Source organism: Pan paniscus, chromosome 20 (assembly GCF_029289425.2).
Source record: "Pan paniscus chromosome 20, NHGRI_mPanPan1-v2.0_pri, whole genome shotgun sequence".
In the NCBI taxonomy this organism is placed as follows: domain Eukaryota; kingdom Metazoa; phylum Chordata; class Mammalia; order Primates; family Hominidae; genus Pan; species Pan paniscus.
Genome location: NC_073269.2, coordinates 64,503,575 through 64,521,299, shown reverse-complemented (window position 1 = coordinate 64,521,299; position 17,725 = coordinate 64,503,575). Strand labels below are relative to the sequence as shown.

The following is a 17,725-nucleotide window of genomic DNA, read 5'->3' as shown; positions in this document are numbered from 1 at the left end:
GTGATTAATTTTAACTGTTTAAGAACTGTTCAAGAAGGTGACTGGGGGTCGGGCGCGGTGGTTCATGCCTGTAATCCCAACACTTTGGGAGGCCGAGATGGGTGGATTACTTGAGGTCAGGAGTTCGAAACCAGCCTGGCCAACATGGTGAAATCCCATCTCTACAAAAAATTAGCTGGGTGTGGTGGCAGGCACCTGTAATCCCAGCTACTTGGGAGGCCGAGGCAGGAGAATTGCTTGAAACCAGGAGGCGGAGTTGCAGTGAGCCGAGATTGTGCCACTGCACTCCAGCCTGGGCAACAGAGCGAGACTCCGTCTCAAAAAAAAAAAAGGTGATTAAGATTAAATGAAGTCACAAGGGTGGGACCCTAATCCAATAGGACTAGAGTCCTTATAAGAAGAGGAAGAGGCTGCGCATGGTGGCTCACGCCTGTGATTCCAGCACTTTGGGAGGCCGAGGCTGAAGCATCTCTTGAGTCCAGGAGTTTGAGACCAGCCTGAGCAACATGGCAAAACCCTGTCCCCACTAAAAATATAATAAATTAGTCAAGCATGCTGGTGCATGCCTGTAGTCCCAGATACTGGAGAGGCTGAGGTGGGAGGATCGCTTGAGCCCAGGAGTTCAAGGCTGCTGTGAGCCAAGATCATGCCACTGCACTCCAGCCTGGGCAACAGAGGGAGATCCTACGTCAAAAGATAAAATAAGAAGAGGAAAAGACACTAAAGGGCATGTGTGCTCTCACTCTCTCTCCTCACTACATAAAGACACAGTCGGACAACGGCTGTCTGCAAGCCAGGAAGAGAGGGCCCTCACCATTTACAGGGGACTCTGCAGGTAGGTAACTACAGTGCTCTAAGGGGACACTCCCCCAGCCAGGGGTGTCCGTGAGGATTGAGGGCCCAGTGTGGCTGTCGGGGTGTGGGGCTCAGCTCCATCCACCCTCAAGGGCCTGAGGAGCAACCACAAGCAGAATGTCGGAAGCATAGACCTGGCCTGGTGGAACAGGCATGGGAGACTTGCGCTGGGTCTAGTGCAGGGAGCTCTAGGCTCATCCGTGCTGGTGACGGGTGCCGCACTTTACTGCAGGGAGCTGGAGCGTTTCACTGGGAAGCACTGGCCAGCACTGCGGAGCGCTCCTGTGTGACAGCCTGCAGGGGCGGGTGCTATTCCTGGACCCATTTTACATCTGTGGAGACCAAGGCACTGAGAGCAAAGACCCCCCCACTCACCTGGGGTGGAACCAGCATAGAACGTGCTTCCATTTCCTCCCTGCACCTGAAGAGGCTGCTGTGTAGAGGGCAGAGGTCCTCAGAAGACCAGTCTGGGGTGGAAAACAAGCAGAGATTCAGCCCCTCGGCTCCTGCAAACCTCCAGGGCCAACACCCACCCTAGAGAACGCGGGGACAGCCACAAGCAGGGCTTCCCAGGTGCGGGAATGGGCCTCACGCCTGGGTACAGACCTGGGCTACCTCAGGCTCAGGGGATGTGCCCAGTCATGTGCTGGGCGTCTCAGCTGTGAGCCCAGACACGCAGCAGCCCCCTCAACAGTTAAGGGCAAGGAGGGGCATTTTTCCTATCATTTCGTGACTAAGGAAGGGAGGTGGAGGCCAGGTGTCTAAGTAATTGTACATTTAGCATATCACAATGGATCATAAGCTGTTTTCAGAAATGATGACAATGGGGGCGTGGGGACAAGGAGGATGTGACACTCCCCAGCAGGGCGGCGCAGGGAACTTCCCTCGGCTCTGGGAGGGGGTGTTGTACAGGGATGCCCTCCCTCGGTCTCAGCTGGAAGTACCAGGATGCTGCCTACTGCCAGGGCATGCCTGTCACCCTCTCTACTGAACTCAGTCACCAAACCCTTCATATCTTCTGCTTGTCTAATCCCCTTGCAGCAGTCACATCACTGTCCTACCGAGAGTTTGGCAAAAACCCTCTTGAATGTGGCACCAAACCCTTCCACACATCTGACTCCCATCGCCACATCGGCACTGAAGCACACCCTCTGCAGGCACCAACAGGTTACTCGAGACCACTGAACATTCCAGAAGCGCATCCTGTATCTCTGCCTTTGCTCATATGACTACGCTCACTTGACCTGATGGTGCCTTTCATTTGCACAATGCTTTCTAGTTCATGAAGAGCCTTGAACTCTGACCCCAAAGGCCAGCATGGTGGCTCAGGCCAGGAATCCCAACACTTTGGGAGGCTGAAGCAGGCAGACTGCTTGAGTCCAAGAGTTCAAGACCAGCCTAGGCAACAAAGTGAGACCCACTCTCTATAAAAACGTTAGCCAGCCAGGCGCGGTGGCTCACGCGTGTAATCCCAGCACTTTGGGAGGCTGAGGCGGGCAGATCACAAGGTCAGGAGTTCAAGACCAGCCTGGCCAAGATGGTGAAACCGTCTCTACTAAAAATATAAAAATTAGCCAGGCATGGTGACGTGTGCCTGTAATCCCAGCTACCCAGAAGGCTGAGGCAGGAGAATCCCTTGAACCCGGGGGGCGGGAAGTTTTAGTGAGCCGGGATTGCACCCCTGCACTCCAGCCTGGGCGACAGGGTAAGACATTGTCTCAAAACAAAACAAAACAAAAAAAAAACACAAAACGTTAGCCGGGCATGGTCTGAGGTCCCAGCAACTGGTAGGGGTAGGGGCTGAGATGAGAGGATCGCATGAGCCCTAGAGGTCAAGGTTGCAGTGAGCTGAGATCACACTGCTGGACTCCAGCCTGGGCAACAGAGCAAGACCCTGTCTCAAAAAAAAAAGCGAAACAACTCCCATTTGGGCTAGAAGAGCAGATAAAGGCAGCCCCTGCAGACGATGAACACTTATCATTCTCCCAGGTTTGAACGCTGGCATTTTTCTTGCCCCATAGTCTCAGACAAAAAAAAAAAAAATTCCCTGGAATATCAAGTATCAAGCCATGCATTGCAGAAATCTTGCTTTCTCTGTGCTGTATTTTTTAGGCAGTTCTCACCTTTCCCTTCAAAGGCTTGGGAAACTTCTTCCACCAGCATCATCTCCTGCAGATGTTGCGGTGCTGGGGACTCACTCTGGCCAGGAACACAGAGCCTAAGCATGGGCCACCTCACAGCAGCCTCAACACTCGCAGCTGCTGGGACTTCACCCCAGCGATGCTCTCATTTCCCAGGCAATCTCTTCTGAGAACTCTCCTGCTCTCAAAAACTTCTGGTGCCTGAGGCCTCCTTTCCTACGCTGAATTCTGCAGGAATACTCTCCCCTCTAGGCATGAGCTTCGTGGCAGGTCCTAATCTCTCTTCCGAACAGACACATAACATTCTTCAGGCAAATCAAGCACTCAAATCCTCCAAGAACAAGCAGAAAGAGAGAGAGAGAGAAGTGAACAGCAAATTCAGTGCTGAAACAGAAGACAAAGACAACGCAATGCCAAGAACTGCATGCGACCTCAGTGCCAGGGGGAGGACAGTCAAGGCACCAACACACACAAAAGACATGGAATGTAGGCTGGGCGTGGTGGCTCATGCCTGTAATCCCAGCACTTTGGGAGGCCGAGGCGGGCGGATCACAAGGTCAGGAGATCGAGACCATCCTGGCTAACACGGTGAAACCCTGTCTCTACTAAAAAATACAAAAAAATTAGCCGGTGTGGTGGCGGGCACCTGTAGTCCCAGCTACTCAGGAGGCTGAAGCAGGAAAATAGCGTGAACCCGGGAGGCGGAGCTTGCAGTGAGCCGAGATCGCACTACTGCACTCCAGCCTGGGTGACAGAGCGAGACTCCACCTCAAAAAAAAAAAAAAAAAAGAAATGGAATGTGAATGATTAGAATTGCTATCAGATGACAAGTTTGGGGAGGAGGCATTCACACCCTACCAAAAAAGGTTTAAAGTATAACATAAGTTATGACAAAATATTCAACTTGCAAGACAGAGTTGGTGTATGTACACATTTACCTGACTCCCAACATTAAACTTACTCAAAAGAACAAAGTGGGCCAGGCACATTGGCTCACGCCTGTAATCCCAACATTTTGGGAGGCCAAGGCGGAAGCATCGTTTGAGCCCAGGAGTTCGAGAACTGCCTGGCAACACAGTGAGACCCTATCTCTACAAAAAAAAAAAAAATATATATATATATATATATATATATATTTTTTTTTTTTTAATTGGCTGGCCATGGTGGTGCATGTCTGTGGTCCCAGGTTCTTGAGAGACTGAGGCAGGATGATTGCTTGAGCCCAGGAGGTTGAGATTGCAGTGAGTAGTGATCGTGCCACCACACTCCAGCCTCGGTGACAGAATGAGACCCTGTCTCAAACAACAACAACAATAACAAAAAGAAAAGAGAAGGATAAAAAGAAAAAGAAAAAGAAAAAGAAAAAAATGACCCCTACCCCAAAAAGGTAAATGCTAAACCCATCATTCCATGATACTGGAATGTTCACACTGCCACATCACACACACATTACAGGGAATGTGCAGGGCTGGTTTAGCAAGCCTGGGTTGTCCACACCCTGTACTTTTTTTTTTTTTTTTTTTTGAGACGGAGTTTCACTCTGTTGCCCAGGCTGGAGTGTGGTAGCACGATCTCAGCTCACTGCAACCTCCGCCTCCCAGGTTCAAGCGATTCTCCTGCCTCAGCCTCTTGAGTAGCTGGGATCACAGGCGCACATCACAATGCCCAGCTAATTTTTGTATTTTTTAAGTAGAAGCGGGGTTTCAGGATGTTGTCCAGGCTGGTCTCAAACTCCTGACCTCAAGTCATGCCTATAATCCCAGCACTTTGGGAGGCTGAGGTGTGCAGATCACGAGGTCAGGAGATAGAGACCATCCTGGCTAACATGATGAAACCCCATCTCTACTAAAAATACAAAAAATTAGATGGGCGTGGTGGTGGGTGCCTGTAGTGCCAGCTACTCGGGAAGTTGAGGCAGGAGAATGGCGTGAACCCAGGAGGCGGAGCTTGCAGTGAGCAGAGATCAGGCCACTGCACTCCAGCCTGGGCGACAGAGCAAAACTCTGTCTCCAAAAAAAAAAAAAAAGAAAGAAAAAGAAAGGTCTGATCCTTGACTGGCTGTAACCTCTGAGCCCTTGGGATATCCCGCCTGTTAAAATGTCTATGCCTGCCAGGGGCACTGGGCCATCTCTGGAGGGCCTGAGTAGCCAAAGTAATTTATATAGGCTCCATGCCTACATAACACATCCCTCAATAAAGAAACCTAAACACCAAGGCTTGGGTGAGCTTCCTGGTCCACATGGTCGTTTGGAGAATTAAGCACTGTCTACGCAACTCCACTGGGAGCTGAATGAGCTGAATGCTGGTCCTGGTCTCTCCCGGACTCCCGTTTACATGCGTGCCTTTGCCCACTGTAATTTTTTTTTTTTTTTGAGATGGAGTCTTGCTCTGTTGCCCAGGCTGGAGTGTAGTGGCGCAATCTTGGGTCACTGCAACCTCAGTCTCCTGGGTTCAAGCGGTTCTCCTGTCTCAGCCTCTCAAGTAACTGGGACTACAAGTGCAAGCCACCACACCTGGCTAATTTTTGTATTTTTAGTAAAGACGGGGTTTCACCATGTTGGCCAGGCTGGGCTCAAACTCCTGACCTCGGGCGATCCGCCCACCCCAGCCTCCCAAAGTGCTGGGATTATAGGCATGAGCCACCATGCCTGGCCTTGTAATTTTAATCTGTATCTTTTCAATGTACTAAACTGTAACTGTGAATATAAGAGCTTTTCAGAGTTCTGAGTCCATCTGGTCAACCTGAGAATGGTCTCAAGGACCCGCACACAGTGAACACCAGGCTTACTTAAAGAAACAGGCCTTCAGGAATTTCAAGAAAAGTGGGCCATTTCTTCACAGCAGAGGTCCTCAACTGGGGGCAGTTTTGCTTTCCGGGAACATTTGGCCACGTTTGAAGACAGTTTCCAGAGTTTGGTGGGAGTGGAGGGGGGAAGAGGTGTAGAAGGGGACAGCTACTGGCTGCAGTCTGGTGGGCAGAGGCCAGGAAGGTGTAAAACATTCTACAGCTCATGGGGCAGCCCTAGAGGATGATCTGGCCCCAAATGCTGACTGTGCTGAGCTGAGAAATGGCTTTACAGGGAGGAAGAACCTTGCGGGCAAGCCTGTGTCAGGCACAGGACTCTTCAGCCTGAGGCCAACCTCACACATCAGCAGATGTGAAGAAAACCTGCAGCCACACAGCACCCAGCCCTGTTTATTTTCACCACCTTCTCTTCCTGAACGCGAAGGAGAACTCAGAGGCCAGTCAGGACACACTAACAGCAAATGCTGAACACTCTTGCCTCCCCTGCACAAGGAGAAGAAACTCACCCTGATGCCACCAAACCTGTGTCCTGTGTCCCCTCCCTGTTCTGCCTGTCCCTTTGCATGCTGATCAGGGCATTGTAATTTTTTTTTTTTTTTTACCGTGACTTAGTGGGTTGAATGATGGCCATATCCTAATCCCTACAACCTGTGAATATGTGACCCTACATGGAAAGGAAAGACCCACGTTGAGGATCTTTAGATGGGGAGACTGTTGGGGTCACCACAATGATCCCTACAATGAGGGAGGTGGGAGGACCAGAGACAGAGGAGGAGAAGTGACGACGACGGGAGGCTCCTGAGCCAGAAACCCACACCCACTCGGTACTGAGCGCACCGCAGACCCTCATGTACGCACTCCTCTGCCTGGAAGCCTGTAACATCGATGCTCACACGTGTACTGAGCAGTGAGAGGGGAAGTCCTTCCTGACCCCTCCTGCGTGCTCTCCTCACATTCAGCCAAAACCCTGTGTCCCCGTCTTCCAGGCACTATGCACCGCTCCACAAGCCTGCCCCATGCCTGGCTCAGCCACTGTTTCTTGTGGGGGTAGTTACCACAGTGGGTTTGATGGGGTCCTGCCTTTGACTTTTCTCCTCTCTCCCAGGAAGCCGCAGGGATACCACAGAATGAAGCCTGTGTCACAGAACCCTGTGGAGTGCCAGCTTTTCGCTGCCCTTAGGAGAAAGCCCAAATTCCTCCACAATCTCCAGAAATCCCTTCCCAGATTAAAAATCTCAGCCAGGCGTGGTAACTCACACCTGTAATCCCAGCACTCTGGGAGGCCGAGGCCGGTGGATCACCTGAGGTCAGGAGTTCAAGACCAGCCTGACCAAGATGGTGAAACCCCGTCTCTACCAAAAATACAAAATTAGCCGGGCATGGTGGTGCATGTCTGTAATCCCAGCTACTCAGGAGGCTGAGGCAGGAGAATCACTTGAACCCATGAGGCAGAGGTTTCAGTGAGCTGAGATCGTGCCATTGCACTCCAGCCTGAGCAACAAGAGAAGTTTTAAAAATCTCCAGACACTCACCACAGACCTTGTGACGTCTGTCCGTCTCATGGAACACCTTCCAGCTCCCCGGCCCCACAACACCCCACCTCCAGACGCATTTTCAGGCTTCTCTATCCTCGGGTGGCTCCGCACCTTGCTGCCTCCCCAGGCCCTGCCTCCATGCCGAATACTGGCCATGCCAACAAAGCTCCAGGATTCTGGCACAGGTCACACACTGGGGTGTCTGCTGCACTCCAACAGCATTTAAGACACAAAAGGAAAATATGAGGAAGACAGGGACGATAAAAAGCAGCTTGGAAGTCTCCATGGATGAGTGGGGAAGAAAAGCAAAAAGAAGGTGGGTGTGGGGGTCCTACCTGTAGCTGTAAGGGCCCCTTGGACGGCTGGTGGGGCAAGGGTCTGGTTCCGTCAGCCCGTGAGGTGAGCCGCCCTCCAGGCCAGGCTGTGCCTAACACTAGGCCCCAAGATGAAATCAGAGCCACAGCACTCACAGAGGCTGCCAGGACCAGCAAGCTGCCGGCCCGCAGCGGCTCAGTGTCTTGTGGCCCCTGTAACCAATTTCCACAAAATTGTTGGCTTAAGATGAACAGAAGCTTGAGGCCAGGCGTGGTGGCTCACACCTGTAAACTTTGGGCAGCAGAGGCAGGCGGACTGCTTGAGCCGAGGAGATCAAGACAAGCCTAGGCAACATGGCAAAACCCCGTCTCTACAAAAAATACAAAAATTAGCCAGGTGTGGTGGCGCACACCTATAGTCCCAGCTACCTGGGAGGCTGAGGCGGGAAGATTGCTGGAGCCTGGGAACAGAGGCTGCAGTGAGCCAAGATCACACCGCTGCACTCCAGCCTGGGTGACAGAGTAAAACCCTATGTGGGGGAAAAAAAAAAAAAGGTAAAAAGTTTCATAGAATGAGGCCAGGTGTGGTGGCTCACTTCTGTAATCTCAGCACTTTGGGAGGCCGAGGCATGTGGATCACTTGAGGTCAGGAGATCAAGACCAGACTGGTTAACATGGTGAAACCCTGTCTACTAAAAATACAAAAAATTAGCTGGGCATGGTGGCGCACACCTGCAGTCTCAGCTACTTGGGAGGCTGAGGCACGAGAACTGTTTGAACTTGGGGAATGGAGGTTGCAGTGAGCTGAGATCCTGCCACTGCACTCCAGCCTGGGCAATGGAGAGAGACTCTGTCTTAAAAAAAAAAAAAAGTTTCACAGAATGATACATACACACAAATGGAGGCTTAAAAATGCTAAATAAGGTCTACAGTCTAAGTAACAATATGTATCAATGTCAATGTCTGGCTTGTGAAAGATGTCACTTTCTGGAAAAGCTGGGTGAAGGGCACACAAGATACTCTGTACTATTTTGCAGCTTCCTATAAGTATATATCTCAAAATGATGGCTTTTTGTTTGTTTGTTTGTTTCTGTTTTCTTTCTTTTTTTTTTTTTTTTGAGACACAGTTTCACTCTTGCTGCCCAGGCTAGAGTGCAATGGCGCGAAGCGATCTCGGCTCGATGCAACCTCCGCCTCCAGGGTTCAAGCGATTCTCCTGCCTCAGCCTCCGAGTAGCTGGGATTACAGGTATGCGCCACCACCCTGGCTAATTTTGTATTTTTAGCAGAGACGGGGTTTCTCCATGTTGGTTAGGCTGGTCTTGAACTCCCGACCTCAGGTGATCTGCCCGCCTCGGCCTCCCAAAGTGCTAGCATTGCGTGAGTCACCGCGCCTGGCTGTTTCTGTTTTCAAAATAGAGATGGGGTTTTGTCATGTTGCCCAGGCTGGTCTCAAACTCTTGGGCTCAAGCAATCCACCTGCCTTGGCCTCCCAAAGTGCTGGGATTACAGGCATGAGCCACTATGCCCAGACATGAAGTTGTTTTTTTGTTTTTTTTTGAGACAGAGTTTCACTCTTGTTGCCCAGGCTGGTGTGCAATGGCGTGATCTCGGCTCACTGCAACCTCCACCTCCTGGGTTCAAGCGATTCTCCTGCCTCAGCCTCCCAAGTAGCTGGGATTACAGGCACGTGCCACCATGTCTGGCTAATTTTGTATTTCTAGTAGAGACAGGGTTTCTCCATGTTGGTCAGGCTGGTCTCAAACTCCCGACCTCAAGTGATCCACCTGCCTCAGCCTCCCAAAGTGCTGGGATTACAGGCATGAGCCACCAAGCCCGGCCTATGAAGTTGTTTTTTAATCACACAAATTTTAAAGTTAATTTATTTTTTAATTGACAAATACAAACTGTATATATTTGTCATGTACAATATATTTAGAAATACATATGCACTATAGAATGGCTAAATTGAGGTAATTAACATATGCATTCACATACTTTTTTGTGGTGGGAATATTTTACTTTCTTAGCAATTTTCAAGCATATAAGAGATTATTAACTATAGCTACCATGATGTATAAATCACACACATTTTAGGTTCATCGCATAAAAAGTCAAAGATGTAGATAGCTGAAAGTAAAAATAATAAATAATCCAACATCTTAAGAGACAGCCACTGTTACTATTTTGTGTCTACCGTCACGTGCCCCATAATGACGTTCTGGTCAGTGACAGACCGCATATATGATAGTGGTCCCATATGATTACAATGGAGCTACGCTATACAGGTGGGCCATTTTTTATCTTTTATACCATATTTTTACCGTACCTTTTCTATGTTTAGATGTATTTACATATATAAATTCTCACCATTGTGTTATAGTTGCCTATAGTATTCACTATAACAACACGCTGTGTAGGTTTGCAGCCTAGCAGCAAGAGGCTGTACCACATAACTTGTATGTGTATTAGACTATAACCATGTAGGTCTGTGTAAGCACACCGATGATGTTCACACAACAAAGTCACCTAACGACACATTTCGGAACATATCCCCATTATTATGGACTGGTAACTGCATGTCATTTGAGAAATCTTCCTTAAAACAAACAAAAAATAACAAAAAGAGAGAGAAATCTTCCTGTGTCAATACACACATGTTCACTCATCACCATAATGCGTTTCTAGAAAAATGTGATTATAATGTAAACACTCTTTTGAAACTTAGCATCATAAAGTATCTCCCAATACCAATAAACAATTTTTGTAATAGCTGTAATCACTGTAATAGCTGAATTTGATGAATGGACTGTAGTTTATTAATAGTCCCAGCTTTAAAGAGTTTAATGTTTCTGAATATTTAGGAGTTTTCCAAATTTCACCCTCACATCAGCCCTATAATGGCCACTCTTGCTTTCATACATGCCTGCCTTTCTGCATGTGTATGTTTAGGTTAAATATTCAAAAGCAGAATTGCCAGACAGCTCGCAGAATGCTGCACGCAGGTACACAGGCAAAGGGAAGAACTGCTCCTTGAGCTATCCTAACACAATAAGAGAGGAAAAGCAGCAGTGTCACCATCAACGATGATTAACTCTGGGCTCACTCCAAGTGCCAGGCTCCAGGCCAGGGATGTAAGTGGGACCCAGACCCAGCAAGGGCACAACCCTGGCCTGTGGGGCCTTTTCCCAGGTAGCAGGGAGGCCACATGAGCAAACAGGCAACAACAATGAAGTGCAGTCAGCATTGGATCAAGGAAAGACAACAGTTCTAGGCCCACAAGATGAGGTTAAGGGAAGGGAGGCACTCCAATGCACAGGCAGAAGCTGAGGCAGATTGGAAACCTCACCCCAGAGATTAGGAAGACCCTGGCCCATCCCGTGACCTGAGCATAGAGAAAGGCAAGGGCCACAGCTAGAGAAAGTCCCATACAAGTTTAGATTCTATCTCAGAGAGAGAGAAGGCATTGCTGGGCTTATGTAGACGTTGGCAGGCTGGAGAATGGACTGTGGGGAGTAAAGGTGGAATGAGGAGAAGAAGTGGCTATCACCAAAGGCCAGGACTCAAGGGACAGCAAAATGGAGAGAAGTGGGCAGATTCATTCTCTACATTGGAAGTATAATCAGTTATGCAATAGAATTGGGAGTGGAGGCTCAATAATGACATCTCTTTCTAGATTCAAGAACTTGTGAAAGTTTATATCTTTTCCCAGAGTGAACAAGTAGAAGGAGGGGAATCAAGACATGTTAAGGCTGGACACAATTTCCAAGTGGGAATGTTACACAGGCAGTTACGTTTGCCAGCCTGAAGCCCAGAGAAGATATTGGGGCACCACAGTAAAGATATTTAAGTCCATGAGACTCAGCAGCACTTAAACTAAACAGGAACAATCAAGTTACAGAGAGGGAACAGGACTCAGGACCAAGGGAATTCAATGATTTACAGATCTAATATAGGAGGGGCCTTGTGTACACAGAAGAAAATCTGGGTCTTTAAATTTTCCGTGGGCAGAATTTATTACAGACAGAAGTGTGTAGATAAATCTATAATCTACCTTGACGCCATACTTAAAATAATTTATTATACTCTATTTTGTCTTCCTGATCAAATTCTAAGACGTGTTGAAGTTTCTCATACAGTCCTTCTCATATTTCCTTTAAGTACACAATTTTTGTTTTATATCTATGCTATGTTGTCTGGTCCATAAACATTCAAGATTAATGTATCTTGTTCCTATAGCCTTTTATCACTAAAGAGGTGATAAGGCCTGGCCTTAATCCTGTAATCATGCCTGCAATCCCAGCACTTTTGGAGGCTGATGTGGTTGGCTGTGTCCCCACCTATATCTCTTCTTGAATTGTAGCTCCCATAATTCCCACGTGTCATGTTGTGGGAGGGACTCAGTGGAAGGTAACTGAGTCATGGGGGCAGGTCTTTTCCTTGCTGTTCTTGTGACAGTTTCACGAGATCTGACTCTTTTATAAAGAGGAGCTCCCCTGCACACGCCCTCTTTCCTGCTGCCATGCAAGGTGTGACTTTGCTTCTCCTTCGCCTTCCGCCATGATTGTGAGACCTCCCCAGCTATGTGGAACTGTGAGTCAATTAAACCTCTTTCCTTTATAAGTTACCCAGTCTTGGGTATGTCTTTTTTTTTTTTTTTTTTGAGATGGAGTCTCTCTCTGTCGCCCAGGCTGGAGTGCAGTGGCACGATCTCGGCTCACTGCAAGCTCCGCCTCCCAGGTTCACGCCATTCTCCTGCCTCAGCCTCCAGAGTAGCTGGGACTACAGGCTCCCGCCATCACGCCCGGCTAATTTTTTGTATATATATATATTTTTTTTTAGTAGAGACGGGGTTTCACCATGTTAGCCAGGATGGTCTCAATCTCCTGACCTTGTGATCCGGCCACCTCGGCCTCCCAAAGTGCTGGGATTACAGGCGTGAGCCACCGCGCCCGGCCCGGATATGTCTTTATTAGCAGCATGAGAACAGACTAATACAGAGGTCAAAGCAGGAAGACTGCTTGAGCCTAGAAGTTGGAGACTAGCTTGGACAACTAAGTGAGACCAAGTCTCTACAAAAAAATCAAAAAGTTAGCTGGGTGTAGTGGCGTACACTTGTAGTCCCAGCTACTGAGAAGGCTGAGGTGGGAGGATCACTTGAGCCGGGAGGTCAAGGCTGCAGTGAGCTGTGATGGCATCACTGCACCCCAGCCTGGGTGACAGAGTGAGACCCTGTCTCAAAAAAAAAAAAAAAAAAAAAAAAAAAGATAAAATTGTCTTAATGCTGTTGCACTAAAGGTCTACTTTATCTGATATTATCTTGCCACCCATTTCCTTATTTGTTTTCACTGATGGATCTATGCTCATCCCACCACCTGTTTGTCAAAGCCTGGATCATCTGACTCTTCTAAGTAGAGCGTATCTTTAACTTTTTATTTTCAGTTCAATTTCAAAGTGTCTACTAAAACAGAGTTCTACCCATCACATTTACTGTGAGAACTAGTCTTATTTCTGGCATTACATATTATATTTTCTATTAGTTTTCAAGTTCAAGACCAGCCTGGACAACATGGCGAAACCCTGTCTATACTAAAAAAAAAAAAAAAAATTAGCTGGGCGTGGCGGCACACATCTGTAATCCCAGTAACTTGGGAGGCTGAGGCACAAGAATCGCTTGAACCCAGGAGGCGGAGACTGCAGTGAGCCGAGGTCATGCCACCATTCCAGCCTAGGTGACAGAGCAAGACCTTGTCTCAAGAAAAAAACAAAACAAAACAAAAAACACACCAGGACTATTTTTTGAACTTGACAAAATATTTAAGCTTCTTTAATGAAAATAAAGACCTACGAAAAAGAGAGGTGACAGTCACAAACAGATAGTTCACAATAAAATAAACTACATGGCTGAAAAATGTACAAAGCTGCTCTGTATTAAAGACATATAATCCCACCACTTTGTGAGGCCAAGGCAGGAGGCTCTCTTGAGGCTAGAAGTTCGAGACAAGCCTGGGCAACATGTGAGACCCCGTTTATAAAAAAATAAATAATAAAGACATGAATTAAAACACACCGGAGCCTATGATCTCAGCTTCCTTCCCTAGCAAATGCCCCAGGCCTTCCTACCTTTCAAAATCCACTGACCACTCAGGCTGTACTTCCTACAGGCCAGGCATTGTACCCTGTCCTCTGCCTGAATTCATGCATTTGATCTTCCTTGTAACCCCACAAAGACAATTAACAGAATTTACCCTGCTTTCTAAATGAGGAAACCAAGGCAGAAAGAACTTGAGTAAAACTTAACTGAGGCCTCGTGGCTGGGGAGTCAGAAGGTGGGAGCTCCATAGCTCATGGCCCTAAGCACACTACCACTCAGGCTCCCAGCCTCCCCGTCTGGTACACCCCACCCCAGCCCAGCCCAATGCCCCTGTTCTTTTTCTTAACATCCTTGGCCTGAGGCCCACCTCTTGGCCTCTCTGATCTGTTTGTTCTGTGCAATCTGCCTATGCCCTTGACTGCCCTCTCTGCCCAACCCTGCTAGTTTCTGAGTTCTGGGTGGTATAGGAGTTCAGGAACACCAGTATCCACTCAGTCACTATCCCCTTACAGCTGCGAGCTCATGCTCTCACACCCTACTTCAGTCCCCTCCCACCACTGTCCTCTCTGTGCAGACAAATCGGCCTTTTAATTCACTCCAAGGGATGACTCTGGACTCTTTCAACCTCCTGGCACACAAACTCCTGCAGGCCTGCACTCATTAGTAGCTCCCTTCAAATTCTGAGCTGAGATGTCTTCTCCCTGGTCAAGATGAATCCATATCCCAGTGCCCCACCCCCTGCCTCTTCTCCTCTCAGGTGAGGCCTGAACAGAGTGACCAACACTCTCAGTTTCCCCCTCCTCATCTTGCCCATCCTGCTCTGCTCTCTCACTCCCAAACACACACACAAACACAAATGTAGACCACATCCAAGAGGTGTGCCCAATATCTTATGTGTTACTATCTTGTCCTGATGCTCCTGGCCTTCCCTGGGGAATCTCTCACTGCCTGTGTCCATCTTTGCTCTCTAACCCTGTCCTTCCTTGTCTGGAGGCATCCAAGGGCAACGGCTGAGAACACTCACTTTGCAACCTGCTTTCAAAGTACTGGCTCCATTACCTGCCACTGTAGGACTCTGAACGGGTCTCTTTAACCTCTCCAGGCCTCAGTTTCCTCATCTGTAGACATCTGGAAAAACAGCAAGACCTGCCTTGTGAGGATGCTAAAAGAATTAATTGAGTTGCATTTACAGAGCTTAACATTGCGTTGACCTGCAAAAGGGGCACAACAGATGTATTCATAGTGATTATACTTGGACATAAAATTCCCCATCTGTTCCTCATACTGGACCTGTATGGTGGCTGATCTGGCAGAAGTCCCTCTGGCTGCAGGGCTGGGGAGGGAGTTGCTTTCTCTTTCCTTTTCAAGTTTTCTCCTTCCCTGCTTGTGGGGTGACGTTTCCAATCTGCTCCAGGTTACGTGTCCAGCCCAAACCTCCTGGGCTTCCTGCCACTGCCATTCCCTCCTCCACATTCAGCCATGTCACCCACATGCTCCTCAACTCCCATGCAGAGACTGACCAGGCATACCACATCTTCCTTGCACTGTGACTTCTACCCTGGCTCCACGCTGGAAACAGAAACACAGTCTTCCTCCACTCCTTCCTGTCTTTTGGCATCCCTCCTTACACGGAGTCATTTCCACAATCAGATATTTCCCTACTCCCTTAGACTCTGAAATCCAACCCCATGCCTTCCTCATTAGCACTGCCTTGTACGGTCCCCATCAAATATCACCCAACACAAATGGAACCCCGATCCCTAACTTACAGGCGTTACATACACATCCCATCCTGTTCACCTCTGTAGTCTCTCTATGGGGTGCACCAGCATCGCTTAACCAGTGCAGGCCCCCAACACCCCAGTTACCCCTGCCCTGCGTGGACTGGCCTTAATCTTCTGTTCACTTGGAAAATACACATATTCTCTGCAAGGTTCAAGCTTCACGTACCATTGGAAGAAAATGTGCCCACGTCTGGAGCTGGGATGACCTCTGGGGTCCAATAGGCGCCACCTGCCTGGTGCCGCTGTGCCAGGAGGCTCTTGGCTGCCACCTGTGGATAAGCCGCAGAAGATGAGTTGAGGGAGGAAAGAGGAGCCGGGAGAGGCCCGCTGGGTCGGCAGCCCCAGAGCTCCAGACGCCGGCCTGAATCCCCCGCCCCTGCAGCCCTCGACCCAGGCACCCTCTGTCGGGAGGGCCCACCCAGTCCCACCCAGTCCCACCCAGTCCCACCCCTGCCCGTACCTGCGAGGTACTATAAGTTCCCTCCCAGCTCTGCAGCAGGAGAGCTTCCCGACAAGCTCAGACCCAGCCGGGCGCTCCTGCAGGGGAAACCTGACTGGACCGGCCTTCCCTGTCCCTGAGGCCGGAGAGATCCCGATCCCATCAGGCCCCTGCCCTTGCTCGGCCTCGCCGCATGAGGGACCCCCGCAGGCCCTGCTCGTTTCTCCGGCACGCCCAGGTCACTTGGGGCGGCTCTGGCCTGGTCCTGCGCTCCGGCCGCACCCGGCTAACAGTGAAACCTCCGCGCCAACCTTGAGGCCGCCAGACTCACCTGCACGCACCGGCCAATGGCGGTGCTTCCGGTGGCCGGCGGACGTGCCCGCGCTCCGCGCAACAAACAACTCCCAGAAGGCCGCGCGCCGGCAGCCGTTGCTCCCACAGGCATAGTCATTGCCGGCCGGAGCATGGGGCCCCGCGGCGGCGGGACGAGCTTTTTCCTGTGTTCGCGACTAGCATTGTGGCTTAGGGAGTTGCTTCCCGCGGCTCTGCTCCTTGGAGCGCCTGTCCCCTCCCCCTTGAACGGGCCACGCTGGTTCTCATCCAGCAACCGAAGCCGAGACAGTGGAGGCGGCGCCCGGCGTCCAGGGCGGGACTAGCGCCTGTGGGGCTCGGCGCTGTCATCTCGGGGGCCTTCCCGGCGCCTTGCCCTGCTGGGGAGAGAGACCAAGACTGAGCCATGAGAACAGTCCAAGGCCGTTAACCGGGAGCTCAGGGGCAAGGGCGCCCGCCAACATCTGCGCCTGTGGCAGGGACTCAGGGACAGCCTGGGCGTGGGGACGCGTCCTAGTGATAGAAACAAAGCCCCGGGAGTGCCCTGCTTGGAGCATTCCGAGTGGAAGCTGGAAGCACGCTAACTGGAGGCGATTCGTCCTAGGTGATTGCTCAGTCGAGCCTATTTGGCTTTCTGTGGTAGCTCCTAAGTGGGACAGGGAAAAAAATAGGGAGGCTGGCAGTGACCAAGTTCTGTTTTGTACCTATTGCCGCAGAAGTTGTGGGACAGAGTTCTGTTATTATAAATGGTCTGATGTTCAGTCTCAGTGCGTCGTGGGGCTCAATGTCTGAGACCCACCACCGCCTGAACCGTCCTGGCTCTTCAATGAGGGAGACCACAGGAAACTTTCCTACGAAGGCCAGGTAGGCGGGAACCACTGTGGCTCAGGCATCCTCAGCTCCTGGACTGTGCTTTTGTGTCTGGGGTGCATCTGTGACTAGCCTTCCTTGGCTTGACTGTTTTGTAGCTGACCTTGTCGATAGCTTTACCCAACAGTCATCATGTTTTTACTTGCTTATTTTCATACCTGGCTAGCACGACCCTGCAATTTTTAGATTCTTCCGGGAAATCTAGAATCTAACTCCCTAAGGGAGGATCTTGATGGATTCTAAGCTAATCAGAATGGACTCAAGCTTCTTGCTGTGTGAATTAGGCAAGGATATTCTGGCCAAGGAGAAGTAAGGCTGCTAGGGGTTTCCTGGGAAGGTTCCCTCAGTCTTTTTTTTTTTTTTTTTTTTTTTTTTTGTGAGACGGAGTCTCGCTCTGTCCCCCAGGCTGGAGTGCAGTGGTACGATCTAGGCCCACGGCACTCTCCGCCTTCCGGGTTCACGCCTTTCTCCTGCCTCAGCCTCCCGAGTAGCTGGGACTACAGGCGCCCGCCACCACGCCGGGCTAATTTTTTGTAATTTTTTTTTTTTTTAGTAGAG

At 49.8% G+C, this 17,725-nt stretch overlaps 1 protein-coding gene across 23 annotated transcripts in view; it reads right to left on the bottom strand.

Moving 5' to 3' along the window:
• The window catches only part of ZNF544 (zinc finger protein 544), a 49,827-nt gene extending 33,394 nt beyond the window's left edge, over positions 1 to 16,433 (bottom strand). For 18 of the 23 annotated variants that reach the window (XR_008622137.2, XR_008622138.2, XM_055103955.2 and 15 more), the window contains exons 1-3: positions 16,299 to 16,433; positions 15,695 to 15,797; positions 1,231 to 1,322 (exon numbers count right to left, since the gene is read on the bottom strand). Coding sequence is in view for 21 of the 23 variants with exons in the window: in XM_055103955.2 (XP_054959930.2) it covers positions 1,231 to 1,322; positions 15,695 to 15,797; positions 16,299 to 16,433 (330 nt within the window). In the remaining 2 variants the exon portion in view is untranslated. The other 5 variants (XM_055103964.2, XM_055103970.2, XM_063600680.1 and 2 more) reach the window with 2 other exon arrangements.
• Between the last annotated feature and the right edge of the window lie 1,292 nt (positions 16,434 to 17,725).